Here is a 13,624-nt window from a genome sequence, read left to right as displayed (position 1 = left end):
CGGTCGAAGGGGGGCTAAAGAACTGTGTGTTCCCAGTTGTGACTTATGTCACCGTCTGATCAAAGCCGAACGCTCAAACACAAACTAGAAGAAGAAGAGAAAAAAATAAGCATTAAAAATGCACACACATGCATGCATTGGGCTGCTTTAGTATATCCTCCGGGTACTGAGTAAGCCTGCTTCTTGATGTTCCCCTGATGGTTACATTTATCACATTGCATCAGTAGAAAATCCCAAATAAACCTTTTAACAGGCTTCTCCTCAGTAATGCAGCAAATAGGCCTCTTATCCTAGAGGCCAATGGGTTTATCTTGGTTTACAAAGCCAATGATACAGACTTTTGTAGAGGGAGTTGCAGGATTGGAGCAAGAAAATGTTTTTTCAGCTGTGTGAATAGTCGGAAGTACATACATGTTGTGCTATTGTAGGCATTTCAGAGCCACAGATTGATCCAGATGTTGCTCATTTCACAATGTTTTTTGTATTGCCTCATCAACTTAAATGGGTTTCAGAGCACAATTCTAACACAACATTATGGCATATCACCAGGTTTTATAGTGAATAAAAATCGGACGTTCACTTCAATTTAAATTACAGCACCATTCTTTGAAGTACAGTTACATTACTGAAATCTTGCTCAATTACAAGTAAAACTACTGGTATTGTATACCATATGTCATTGTTTTCATTGGCCGGTTTGTGGCTGGATGGCCTTATTGGCTACAAAATTGCAGATGAAAGGTTTCGATATTCATTCAAATTATACCCTCACAACTGTACACAAATGTGATTTTAAAAGTAATTGAACAGATTACATCACATTTACAGTTATGGGCATTTAGCAGACACTTTTCTTCAAAGCAACTAGAAATAAGTACTTGTGTTTGTGTTGACTTGAAAAAAATCCTCATTAAAGTATAAGAGCTATTACCTCAAAAAAGGACTTCTTCAGAGTAATTTGAGTATTTCTGATTAGTTACTTGAACCCCTGCTAAAAATACAGAGGACTGAAATCTACTGTTGCCTTGGTCATTTTGTGAAACGTGAAAAAGAACAGCAGTACAGTACCATAAGTTCACATGCACTAAATGACAGGGTAAAAGAACATTATATTCATATTTTCTTTAAAAAATGTGGTGATGCCAGAACTGACTGTCATATATGTATTTTATTTTTCGTTTTATTAAACATTTACACAAATCTAACAAATGCCAATAAAAGATACTGTGTTGTGATATATGTTACCATGCTCTTCTGATTATTGTGGTATTAATTTGAGTCGTGGGCTGTTTGTGTCTGCTGTCTGCCGCCCCACCACGTCCCGTACAGCTCTGCTCTCTTCACACGTGGACTCAAACAGGATGTAAACAAACAAAGAAAGCGTTATCAAAATTTACAGAAAAACAACAAGTATTTTATTTTTTAAAGAACATTTAGAAGATTAACGCTACGTTACATTTCTGTGAGTGAGTGCGAGTGTAATCTGCCGATTATCAAATTTATCCTGAAAGGCGAAGCTCGTCTGTTATGACGCCTGCGACATGCCGTACTTGGGAATCCGGAAGCGTTGCTGCTGTCATCCAAACAAACAACATGTAAGCAACATATTCACGATAAAGATGTTATTTACTGATATTTTTCCACAGTTGTCACTTTGAAGTTGTGTGCGAGGGTTTCTACTTGTTCTTTTGACGTTAAGAGAGGCGACACTGAAGCGTGAACCGGCTATATAACTGTGAGCGAAAAGTTAGCTGGGAGGCTACGTAAGTTAGCAAACTTATCGACTGTGCTGCCACATCGTCACAAACTGACAGCAGGGCCGCACTCACTTTTTAATATGTTGTCAAGGTGTGTCAGACTTTATAAGCTCGATTGTTTGACCGCTTATCAATGTGTGCTAACTGTTATATTTATAAGTAAGTCCGGAAAATCATACTGTAGCTTATTCTTAGTCATTGCATTCTCCTGTTAATACATTTTTTACGGTTAGGAATGTGTAAATGACGAGTAAAACGCTATTTGACATGTTTTAGCTCGTCTTTTTTAGCTGCTTATTACTGTGTGTTAACCATTAACTGTAAGTAAGTAGGGGAAATCCTACTGTAGCTTAGTTACAACATGTTCATATTAATACACTTTATATGGTTAGGAATGTGGAAATGATAACAAAAAAAATCATATTTTACAAAAATTAAGCTCACATTAGCGTTAACTAGTTAGTCTTTGTCTGAACATGGGTGAGGAAGAAGATGCCCATCTAATGGGTGATAGATGGATGCTAATAACTTGAGTAACACTGCTTTTTGTATTGGTCACAGGGGTTGATTATTGAGATGTCATCAAGAGGGGCCATCCTCCATTTGCAACCCTTCTGTGCAAGTCTAGAAAGCTTGGCTGAGGAAGACCGACTTCAACTCTATTTGGATAAGTTGTTTTAAGTCAACCATGGCTCGGGAGGAAGAAGAAGAGGGGCTGACAGCCGATGGGCCTAAAGAGGTGGACATGTTTACGTCAGTGCGTTGCCTGGGTTACCTGTCCAGCGTCAACCTCCTCGTGGCCGTGTGCGTTGGCATGTACGTGCGCTGGGAGGTGACGAGTGAGCCAATGATCCTGGTCATTTTCATCCTGGGCCTCTTTGTCCTGGGAATAGCCAGCATCCTCCATTACTACTTTGCCATGGAGAAAGCCAGTCTCAGCCTGTTCCATTTGTGGTTCGGCTTTCTGCTCGGCCTTCTGTGCTTCCTCAACAGCCCCGCCTTGGATGCTAATGTCAAGGAACTGGTCGCCAACTATCTCCTCTTAGCCAGCGTCATCATGAAAGTGATGTGGGCTGTAACCGAGCGAATATGCAGCGCCGTCCGTTACAAGCCCACCTTGCTAACGTCAACTGAGCTGCTGGAGCTCCTGGGATTTGGCATTGCCAGCACGACCATGCTTCTTCACAAGTCAGTGGCCATAATAGGCTTGGTGGTGGCACTTGGAGCTCTCATCGTGGACCTGAGGATGAAATCCCTCCTGGCTTTGCCCAACCTGGCCACTTTTGCCTTGGTTACCTCGCTGGTGTTTTTCAAGGCCTTAGGCATTGCAGCAAACCCATATGCATTGAGCTGCTACCTGGGCAGGCTGCTGTGCGAGCCCGTCTTGGATGTGTACTTCAGCGGGCTGGGGGCCACCGAGCGCTGGATACCAGTGCTCTCCATGGGGAAGGTGTGGAGGAAGCTATCCCTACTGCCTCTGAGTCTGACCGAGCTGGCCTTCTTTGTCCTGGCTGCCTTAAAGGTACATTCAGATAAAAAAAAATTAACAGCTTTTTTATGCAAATCTTGAGGGCTTCTGTGTGGCTTTCAAACTCAACCATTCTTAAATTTGTCATCATATAAAACAGTATTTTTGCATGTTGGAGCTTCGGCTGCCAGCCAAACAGATGACTACTAATTTTAAGTCCATCTGGCATCTTAATTATATTCATTTTTGACTTAATAAAACAGTGTTGATTAACAAGTTACGATTTGCGATGCATAAACATTTTACAACCTTTAGCCTCTGTTTCAAAACAGTGTGAGCATGAAGATAAAGACACGTGTCTGTCTGTGTCAGTTCTGCTCCCAGATGCCCTATATGAACAAACACATTTAGATTATATGCAATTTATTCAACTGTGCCTTTACAAATGTTTATGGGTTTAATGAGTGAAAGAATGGATACATTATCATTACCTTTTTATAGCAAAGCCATCAGTAGACACATTGCATACATATTAAAATGGGCAGTATGTTTTTGAGCAGGGCATGGACTCAGATAAAAGTGAGGATGAAAATGAAGATATATATGACTAGAAGTTGAATGAGTCCTTAGAGCCACATGATTCATGAGTCATGTTGGCATAGGTTTATTGTACAAATAAATAAAAACAGCTGTACAAATGCTAGATAAGACATGAGATAAAAAATAAAAATAATCTTTATTTTAGTTTATTAAGAGTGCAATTATGTGTCTAGTTAAACAATATATTACAATATATTACATTATATTACATTCTATTACAATATATTACATTACAGAACACACTGTCCTGCTTTATACTTTAAAAAAAAAAGTGTCATCAAATAAATAGATAAATAAGGTCTAATTATTTTTCAGGCATAGGTGTTGTTTTGAATGTTAACTACTACAGACTGAGTGGACGCAAAGGTACAAGAAGCCTAACTCTCTAAACTCTCTAAAACAATTTACTTCATGTTTACAATTAGGTAGCTTAATAACGTATGTTGTAACAAAATGATTAAGATAAGTGTGTATGATGGAATAGTGACATACTGCCAGGGGCATACCCCTAGACCTCTATAGCTGGCTACTTTCTCCAACTAGCTGGCTCCATATTCATGTAGAGAGCCCTGAGCGATCAAGACAGTACTTTGTATAACTTAGTTACATATTTCGGGGCTGTGTTTAATGACTCTTATTTCTTGCCCTCCATAGCTTGGCCACTTGGAGCTGTGGTATCTGGTGATCCCGGGCTTCTGTCTGTTTGGCCTTTTCTGGTCCATCTGCCACGTAATTGTGCTGATCACAATATGGGGCTTCCACACAAAGCTGAGCGAGTGTCAGAAGGCGTGGCGGGCCCAGCGATCCAGTAGCCGCAGTCTGGAGCAAGTTATGGCCTCAAGGGGCATCAGACACTTCTGCCTCATTTCAGAGCGCCTGGTGTTCTTCAGTATACTGTCGACGGTCATACTGGGAGCCGTGTCCTGGCAGGTAGGAGAGACAACAGAGATGACTACCTCTAAAACTCGCATCAGAAATTATTATTACCAAGTTTGCAAAGCATCTTTAACGTTAAACGATAAAAGGTTTTTAATTTATTGTCATTTTAGACATTTTAGAATTTCATATATATAGCAAGGGTCCTGCTCCAATTCTGCCTCTTGCAACACTTTCAGTTTCGTGACAAGCATCTTTAAACATCATCCACACCCATGTTCTAAACTCTGGAAACAGATGCTAGTGGCACTGTGTTGTTAGTAGTTGCTCCCCAAGCTGAGGCACTTCTGCTGTCATGCGGAACCAATTTAATTAGCGCTTTAATATCCCTATCTACTTGCATAAAGAGCAGCAATAACTTATTTAGCCTTATTAGACGTTTACCCTGTAAGAGTCTCATGGGCCTGAGTCCTAATTTGAGATGTGCACATTGTTGATGCCAGTTGCAAATTTGCTCCGAGAACATGGGAGCTGTCTGCAGTCGCATATGAGAAGATAAGCGTTTGGCTCTCCCTATGTATGTTTTACAGCTTTTTATTCACCTTTTGCTGTTGGAACACAGTAACATCTGGTCAACCACTTAAATCCACACACACACACAAAATAACAGCAACCTTGGTACAATCAAATGCAGTGTCAGCAATAAATGCAGCCTTTGTGAAAACAGGAATATTCAGAGAGGCGTTGATCCAACGCTATGCAAATGATGTTTAAGGCCACTTTGGAGTCGCCGCTTTCCATTGAATTTAAATGGACGATCCACCAAAATGAATGTGCAAGTTCAAAGACATTATTATTTCGATTATATGTATTAGGTTTTCCTCAAAAAGTCTGCGTGGGAAATGCGTTCAGGTGCATGTTGTTTGAAAAGCAGAATCGCGCCTCTGTGCAGGCTGTAATGAATGCTGAATGCTGTTAAGTGCAGAGCTGCACCACAGCTTAGTACAGGCAATCACCAATCTGTGCGAACCACTACTGAATTGCATAATATTATAAAGTCCTACTTTATACTGTATTGTTCTTCCTTTGCTTATAATTTTCAGGCAATGGAGAACACAGCAATACACATTTACAGGATATAATACTTCATAAAAGTTCAGTGAGCGAGTGAAACACATTTTTCAACTCAGGCATACCCTAGGCTGTTCAATATATTCTGCAGACACAAGTGTGGCTCCACTTAACCATGCAGGTATTGATTTGCATCCTCAGATACATCGCCGTGCTATGAAATCAAAGTGGCTTTTTGAGGACGCCAGATTGCATTGTATTATATCATCACAGTGACTCCAGAAATTGATTGCACTTAAAGCTTTACAGTGCTTTGTGAAACGCGAGCTGCTTTGTGTCACTACATGGTATTATGTATGAGTGTGTGTGTGTATGTGCAAGAATGCGTCCTATGTGTGAGACTAGTTGACTTTTAAGCATTAAATCTAGAGAAAAAAAAACTTCAAGGACGTGACAAGTCGATAAAAATTACAGTAGTTTTACTCCACACACTCGAGGCTACACAGAAGGTACAGAGATGTCTGTTTTGAATGGATGCTTGTGATGTACGTTCAGTCTGCTGTTACAAACTGCATTGCATCTCTTTTGAGTTCTGCCCTGTCATGTTTTTCCCGCGATAATAACACTGTGTCAGTCCTGTGTTGTGTAACTGTCTCGCAAAGTGTCACCACCAATTAACTTGGCCTGATTGCTTCGGTCCAAGCTGTAAGCTGTGAATGAAAGTGACTCGATTCTTTTGCTTTTTTTTTTTTTTTTCGCAGCCCTCAAACGGTCTCTTTCTCAGCGCTCTGCTGGTGGTGCTGCCTCTCGAGTCCCTGGCCCACGGCTTGTTCCACGAGCTGGGCAGCTGCCTCGGGGGAACCTGTGTCGGCTACGCCCTGGTGATACCTACTGCCTACTGCAGGTATGGAAGAGAGAGGGAAATTTAGAGAGGCGTACAGACATATGAGATACACGGACAAAATTGCACAGAAATTAACTTAAAATTTGTCGCAGTGGCAGGTGACCGCACAGTTTACAGGCAAGCATGCAGCAAGAGTGAGCAAAGCACTGACGGCTTCTATTCTTGAGTGTTGGAATAGATTTTTGATTCAGAATTGAAAATGATTAGAAAAGGGGGCACCATTTTCAGTGTTTTGCTCCAGTCTTTTGTCCTAAAACATTAATTGGGGCACTTTATCTGCTGAAATACTTTACGAAACACAGCCGGAAATTAAGATAAACAATCTGTAGCCTTTTTACTTTAAAAGGTTGACAGTAATAATTAATGAAGTAATTAATTTGAAAGCATCCATGCCTGTGTCTGGATAACAAAATAAGGAGGTGTGCTCTGCTGTGTTAATAAAAGGATAGGTACAGCAGTGAGAGCAGCGTCTCTGCCACACTATCAGCTACAGGGGGTCCATCATTGTATAGGATGCTGAGCAGGGTTAATGTTTAACGTAACGTCATTACATCTAATGATGGCATGAGGAGTGGTCACAAGCATGTGACCCGCATAAGATTCGTCTTGCAAAGGTAGAAACCTGTCGTTAAATAACGGGTGTTGCTGAACACTTGCAGTTTTGCTCTGCCTTTTTCTTGATGATTCATCAACCGCATGTAGTAAATAGATTGTTGTCAATTGTGAATGGATTCTGATTCAAAGGAGATGTGAACCATGATTCTAATGTGAATCGATTTTTTTTTTTTTACCCACGCCATCTCACAGTTTCTGAGGACACCACTCAATACAAATCCCAGGACTGTACCAATTTCTCAGATGTAATGTAGGTGCTAACAAAAACTAACCACATTGCATCATTGTTATGTGCTGAAAACTTGTATGTTGAAGTAAACATGTATGTAACATTGTGATCCTTCCCTCTCACTGAAGTTACACTGTGCAGAAACAAGTGACAAAGACACCATTCAACCTATTACCAGACAGTGTAGCATCAACACGATTTTGAAGCTGTTATTTTAAGGCGAAAAAGTTACGTAATGTTGCTTTAAGCATGACTTTGTTCTTACTCAACTAATACAACCTACGCAGCGGCAAAACACACCACAGTCACACTCCTAAACACACACTGGACCGACTCTGCCCCACATCGAAGCCTTTCTTGGCATCCCAGCCGCTGGTAAATATGATCGCTCATTCCAACTCCCTCCTCAGTTAACACAAAACCAACTGGATAAATAGGCCAATAACTATGCATAAACATGCCGCTAATGTTTAGGCCCTTAAGGGATCGTTCCTGTGCTCCCTCCGCAGCATACTAAGTTGTTCAGCTGGAGCAGTTAGCCATTAGCTGCCGCTGCCTCTCCCAGTGCCCGGTGTTTTGAAATAGCCGAGTTAGTTTTGATGATGCCGACATGTCTCCTCCTCCTAAACAGCATAAGCTAGCCATAAGTAATACATGAGTGTTGCTATCTTCAAGAGCCCCTCAGAGACGTTGAAAGCTTGCTTTTAGAGATTTTTGGCAGGTACACACACACACACACACACAATATTTCTGACAACTCTCTGGATATTGAATCTATTAGTTGATAGTTAGTGTTATCATTCAGAGGGGAATGCCAGCCTTACTGGTGTTTAACTCTCCAAGTGATTTTGGATGCAGGCCCATGTCCTACTGGAGCTGTGGGTGCTCTATATGCTAGGCCGGGTGTGCAGGGGTCCGCAGGGAGGGACTGAGAGCATGATGAGAATGCATCAGTGTATAATCGGCTGTTTGATGGCTGCAGATCATGTTTTCACAATGACAAGAGCCCCACAGGGACATTAGAGAGATAGGGGTGAGAAGTGGAGGCACGCCGGGGTGAAACAGGGAGGGCGAGAGGACGGTAAGAAAACACAAGGAGAGTACCGAGGTCGTAAACAGCGAGGGAGGGTGGTGGTAAAAGCGCCAAAAAAAAAAAAAAACGGGACAGACGGGAGTGGAAGGAGAGGAATTGTGAAAGAGAGGAGGGAGGGGTGCAGGGAGAAGAGAGCCGTGGAGAAAAATACAGGATTTTTTTTTTTTTTAAGGATGAAAGAGAGTCTAAGAGGGGAAGATGTGGTTTGAATCTCAAACACTGTGAGATCTGACAACATCAGATCAGGTTTAGATGACCGAGGGTAGTATGTCTTCATAGCAGCCTGAAAATGTTGTATTTACTTTTAAATGTGAAGGACATTGTTTATCCACTGGAAATGTAGTTTAAGACAAGGACTGTCTACATAAGATACACTTTCACCTGATCTTGTCATGGTCAGGTTGAAGGTGATAATGGGTGCACAGGGTATAAAATGACGGCAGATGTCTTTAAAGAGTGAAGTATGACTTTGCAATCCGCCTCGCCATAAATAACATCAAGTCCAGAGAAGGATGGATGTATAGGATACAGCTGCTAGCCTTGATTGTGTGCGTGTGTGTGTGTGTGGGTGTGGGTGCGCGCTCTCTCCTCCTTTTGTGCTGTCATCCACTTGTTTTCATCGGGCAAGGCTTTGTGCCCCGTGCATCCACACACACTTTTCTAAAATCACTTTGCCCTCAGCTATCTTTAACCTCGGTTCTTACTCTCACTCTTGTCACCGTGCTCAATGCTCCCCTCCGTACCCTCTTCCTTTCTTGCGATTTTCCTCCCCTCCTTTCATTCCTGACTCCCTTTACATCCCCGAGGCTAATGTCATTTCCTCCAGCAGTGATGCACCACTCACCCCCCCAATCTCCTCTCATCCTCTGCTCCCTGTCTCCTCTCTCCCCGGTGATGCAGACAGCTACTCCACCCCGGAAAGTGTCAGACTATCAACCTCTCACTCATTCACCTCTCATTTGCTCTCGCCACATCTCTCTCTCTCTTTCCACCCCTTGCCTCTGACAAGCCGCCTAACTCAAGTCTCCTTTTAGAGTAGATTTTTAAAAAAAAGTTTCTCACATCCTCTCATCTCTCTTTTATCAAGCGCTGATGGCCAGCCCGTTCTCCTACCGCCCGAGCAGGTGCAGCAGCTGAACCTGCGCTCCACTGGTATGCTGAACAACGTGCAGCGCCTCTTCTCCCACCACATGATCCAGACGTTCGGCTGCGACTACTCCACCAGCGGAGTTTCGCTGGAGGCCCTGCAGACGAAGCTGCGCAGCTTTCTGGAGCTGCGCACAGAAGATGGGCCCCGCCACGACACGTATCTGGTTTTCTACAGTGGTCACACGCACAAAGGCAACGGCGCTTGGGCTCTAGCTGGTGAGAGATCCACATATTTTTTTCTTTTTCTTCACTCACAGCTAAATCCTGTCTCGTTCATTTAATTTCTGTTTATGTGTTAGTGAAAATAAGCATGAACAGCCCGACATTGGTATTTTTACAATTCTCTTACAATTCTGAGGAGGGCAGGGAGGGCAATTCTAGTCACATAGCATATTTCATGAACCTCAGTGATTATATTGAAATGTATACAGCAGTAACACATGTGAAAAGATGGTAGCTTGAATAATGTAACAACAGAATTGATTATTTTATTCCGCTTTTTATTTACATAGTGGCCGGACTTAGAAAAATGAACATCACATTTTGAGGTTGAGTGTGTGTGAGAAGTAGCAAGCAAGTGAGCAGAGCGGTCCCAGCAAGTTTACAACAAGTTAGTATTGGATGGATGATTTATAGAGGTAATGGAGTAAGAGATTATAGAGTAATGGATTAGTGTTTTCAATGTTTTCAAGGGATTTGAAATAGATAGCCAAAGGTCATCTATAAAGAGTTGAATGTATTAGCTAGAGGTAATCAACAAATGGTTGAAATATCCAAGTTCTTCCACGCCAAGTTTGCCGAAATGACTAAAGAACTGACAGTTCCGCTGAATAAAGTAAACATCTACTTGATATATTTTAGTGTTTAATAGCATCCAGTTAAAAATCAGTTCAAGTGATGGTAGTTTTTAACACAACATGTGTTGATGGAGTGCCAACTGTTTAACTTTAACAAGGCTGTGGAGGTGCATCAAAGATAAAAAAAAAAACGTTGAGAACTACTGTATTATTATAAAACGTTATTAATAGGCACCGTGATTATTATTGAACATTACCTGCTCTGAAGTGCACAGTTACTCTGTCATGTAGAGCAAGAATAATGTATTTTGGCCTTTTCAAACAACTTTACATTCATTACTACAACATTTATCAGCTAAAAGCAGGTTTGTCTGTGAAAGCTGTCCTGTAGGATGCTGACATTATTGCCTCAAATGAAAAACAGTTAATGTAAATGTCAAAAAGATTAAAAAAAACATCTCTTATTTTCCCCTCCAAAAAACTGAATACAATAGTATTTACTGCAGAGCTGTTGTGCTGGACAGCAGTAGGTGTTGTATTCTCCCTGCAAACTGCTCTTGCATCACACACTCATTACCATTCCTCTCATTTCCTCCTGCTCTCAGTCAGTCAGAGTCCAATTTGCACATTTCAGACGAGCAAGCCAAAAAGAGTTAAAAATCAGTGTGAAGGACGCGGCACCGAAAGTTTCTCTGCCAGTGAGAAGATCCTGTGAATGTTGCAGACAGTCTGCTGTGACAGGAGCGTTCCCTCACCAGAAATGAGAATCGCAGCAGGTTAACGACACCGTGTCGGCCCCGGCTCTTCTGTTCAGAGATTACCTGACACATTATCTCAGCGTGCTGCTGCAGACAAGACAAAAATATCCCAGTTGAAGAGATAATCACTTCTATGTGTCAACAAGCTGGAGGGACATTTTCAGTCAGTGTTTGAGTGGATCATTTTACAAGATTTCAAGTCATTTTCTTAGTATTGTCCAGTTATAAATTATTTTTTCTAACCATACATGCAAATTGCTTTGCAACAGCACGCATCTCTAAATTGGCCTCTTGCAGATTGTAAGCATTTGTGCCCAATTTTGTGACATAAATCAGTCTTTGGTGGCATTGTTCTGTAGCCAGCAGTAGGAATCATTTTTCTCCTCGGTTCTTATTTACTTACCTTGCACTTTCCCACAATAAATGATGATTTTACGGTAGTGGAAATAATTCAGTCCATCCGCAGACGAGGTGCCACAGCTCTGATCTTTGTACTCTGGATCTTCTATCTGAAAGAAAAACACAACTTTGAGCAATTTATGAGTACATGATGACAGCAGTCACACGGATAGACAGTCCTGTAAGTGAAAGTTGACAGGTTTGATCCCTAAAAAGCCACTGTGTCCATCAACGGCCATGTGTCCTGTTGAAATGTCCTTGAACAACACTGAACCGGTAGAATCTTTTAAAGCACCACTGTGTATCTCCCTCAGCGAGCTTGCCGAGGCTATACACGTAAAAATGCAAACTTGACATGCTTCAGATATCTGGAGTTCAGACCTATAATCTACAAAACAAAGGTATTGTATTTATTTTCCTCTCTCCATCCTCTATTCTGCAGGAGGTGAGAGCTTCCACCTTGGCCACCTGCTGGAGTTGTGGAAGGAGAAGAACACCAGCCACTGCTCCCGTCTCATCCTCGTCCTCGACACCGAAAACTCCCTCCCCTGGGTGAAGGAGGTGCGCAGGATGGAGGGCGTCTACATAGCCGTGCAGGGCGCCGAGCTGTCCACCGCTAGGGTGGACCCCGAGGCCGGAGACATCCCCCTCCTCGGGGACTTCACCTCCGAGTGGGTGGAGTTCAACTGCAACCCAGACAGCGACACCCAGTGGTCGGACAAAGGGAGGAGCGTGATGGCCGCGTACGGAGTCTCCAAGCGCTGGAGCGACTACACGCTTCACCTGCCCACAGGAAGCGACGTGGCCAAGCACTGGAAGACCCACTTTCCCAAGGCGACATATCCCATGGTGCACCTCTCCAACTGGTGCTGCGGCCTCAACCTGTTCTGGTTATGCAGCGTGTGTCTGCGCTGCTTCCGGAGGTGTAAACTGGCTTGGTTCCCGCCAGCTGTTCTGGACACAGGGCAGGGAATTAAACTGGTGCACTCGTAGAAATGATATGTATTTTTGCATCGTATTTAATTGCCATAACGTGGAGATGTCCTGCTGGCAACTTCATAGCAAAACATTGACTCAGTATATTATATAATTTAGCGGAGAATGAGGGAGTGAAAAGCCAAACAAATTAACATCCTGCATGATCTTAAAGAGAAACAAGATTTCACAGTGACAGTGGAAAAAAAACGTATTAAGTAGGTCACTATGGGTGTTTTTATGAGGTAAAAAAAAAAAAAAAAAGACCCAAATCTGTATAAGTTGTAACATTTTGGGAGCGTTTGTTATGTTTCTGAACACTGTTTTTTCATTACGCCTTAATTCTTCCTTTTGAAAGGTACTTTTTTGTTACAACATGCTTTTTTCTACGACATGGTGCCTTAAAGTGAACATAGGAATGGCTAGTCCTTTATATGTAAATGTATGTGTGTGTGTATGTGTGTATATATATATATATATATATATATATATATATATATATATATATATATATATATATATATATATATATATATATACACCCTTGCTTGCCTCTTATTTATATTAGCGGATTTAGCTCTCTCTTAACTTAAACTGCAGGAAGTGTCTTCCGCAGGCCTTTCAACAGGATGCAGTAAATGTTGTGTGGCTGAACTCGGTGACCCTTCTGGTTTTGGGACAGTCCAACCTGCCACTCTGGCTGACAGATCTTTTTTCCTCATCACTATCAAGCAGTTTAAATATGCTTTCCTCCCCCCCGAAGACAGCCGTGAGACAGTGCATCATCACTAGACAACAGCCTTTTCTCGTGCCCCCTGCTGTTTATTTACACAAACTAATCCAAGTTACAGAGGTCATTGGCTCTGCACAAACAGTACAATCCAAGTTCAGTCGCTGTCGTCTTTGCCCACGCTGTGAAACATTGACTTGTCA

The 13,624-nt window shown here is 42.1% G+C and overlaps 1 protein-coding gene across 3 annotated transcripts; it reads left to right on the top strand.

The window, feature by feature from the left end:
- Window positions 1-1,451: 1,451 nt before the first annotated feature.
- tmem168a (transmembrane protein 168a) lies at window positions 1,452-12,955 on the top strand. Of its 3 annotated transcripts, none has more exons than XM_037122031.1 (6): window positions 1,452-1,595; window positions 2,319-3,279; window positions 4,480-4,755; window positions 6,534-6,676; window positions 9,701-9,978; window positions 12,159-12,955. In XM_037122031.1, exons 2-6 carry the CDS (start codon window positions 2,446-2,448, stop codon window positions 12,707-12,709), a joined length of 2,082 nt encoding a protein of 693 aa, XP_036977926.1. In that variant the 5' UTR covers window positions 1,452-1,595; window positions 2,319-2,445; the 3' UTR covers window positions 12,710-12,955. The 3 variants fall into 3 exon arrangements, with proteins under 3 accessions (XP_036977926.1, XP_036977928.1, XP_036977927.1); XM_037122033.1 differs by lacking the exon at window positions 1,452-1,595 and adding an exon at window positions 1,624-1,763; XM_037122032.1 differs by lacking the exon at window positions 1,452-1,595 and adding an exon at window positions 1,702-1,848.
- Window positions 12,956-13,624: the final 669 nt, after the last annotated feature.

This window comes from Acanthopagrus latus, chromosome 14, assembly GCF_904848185.1.
Source record: "Acanthopagrus latus isolate v.2019 chromosome 14, fAcaLat1.1, whole genome shotgun sequence".
In the NCBI taxonomy this organism is placed as follows: domain Eukaryota; kingdom Metazoa; phylum Chordata; class Actinopteri; order Spariformes; family Sparidae; genus Acanthopagrus; species Acanthopagrus latus.
This window is presented reverse-complemented; position numbering and strand designations above follow the sequence as displayed.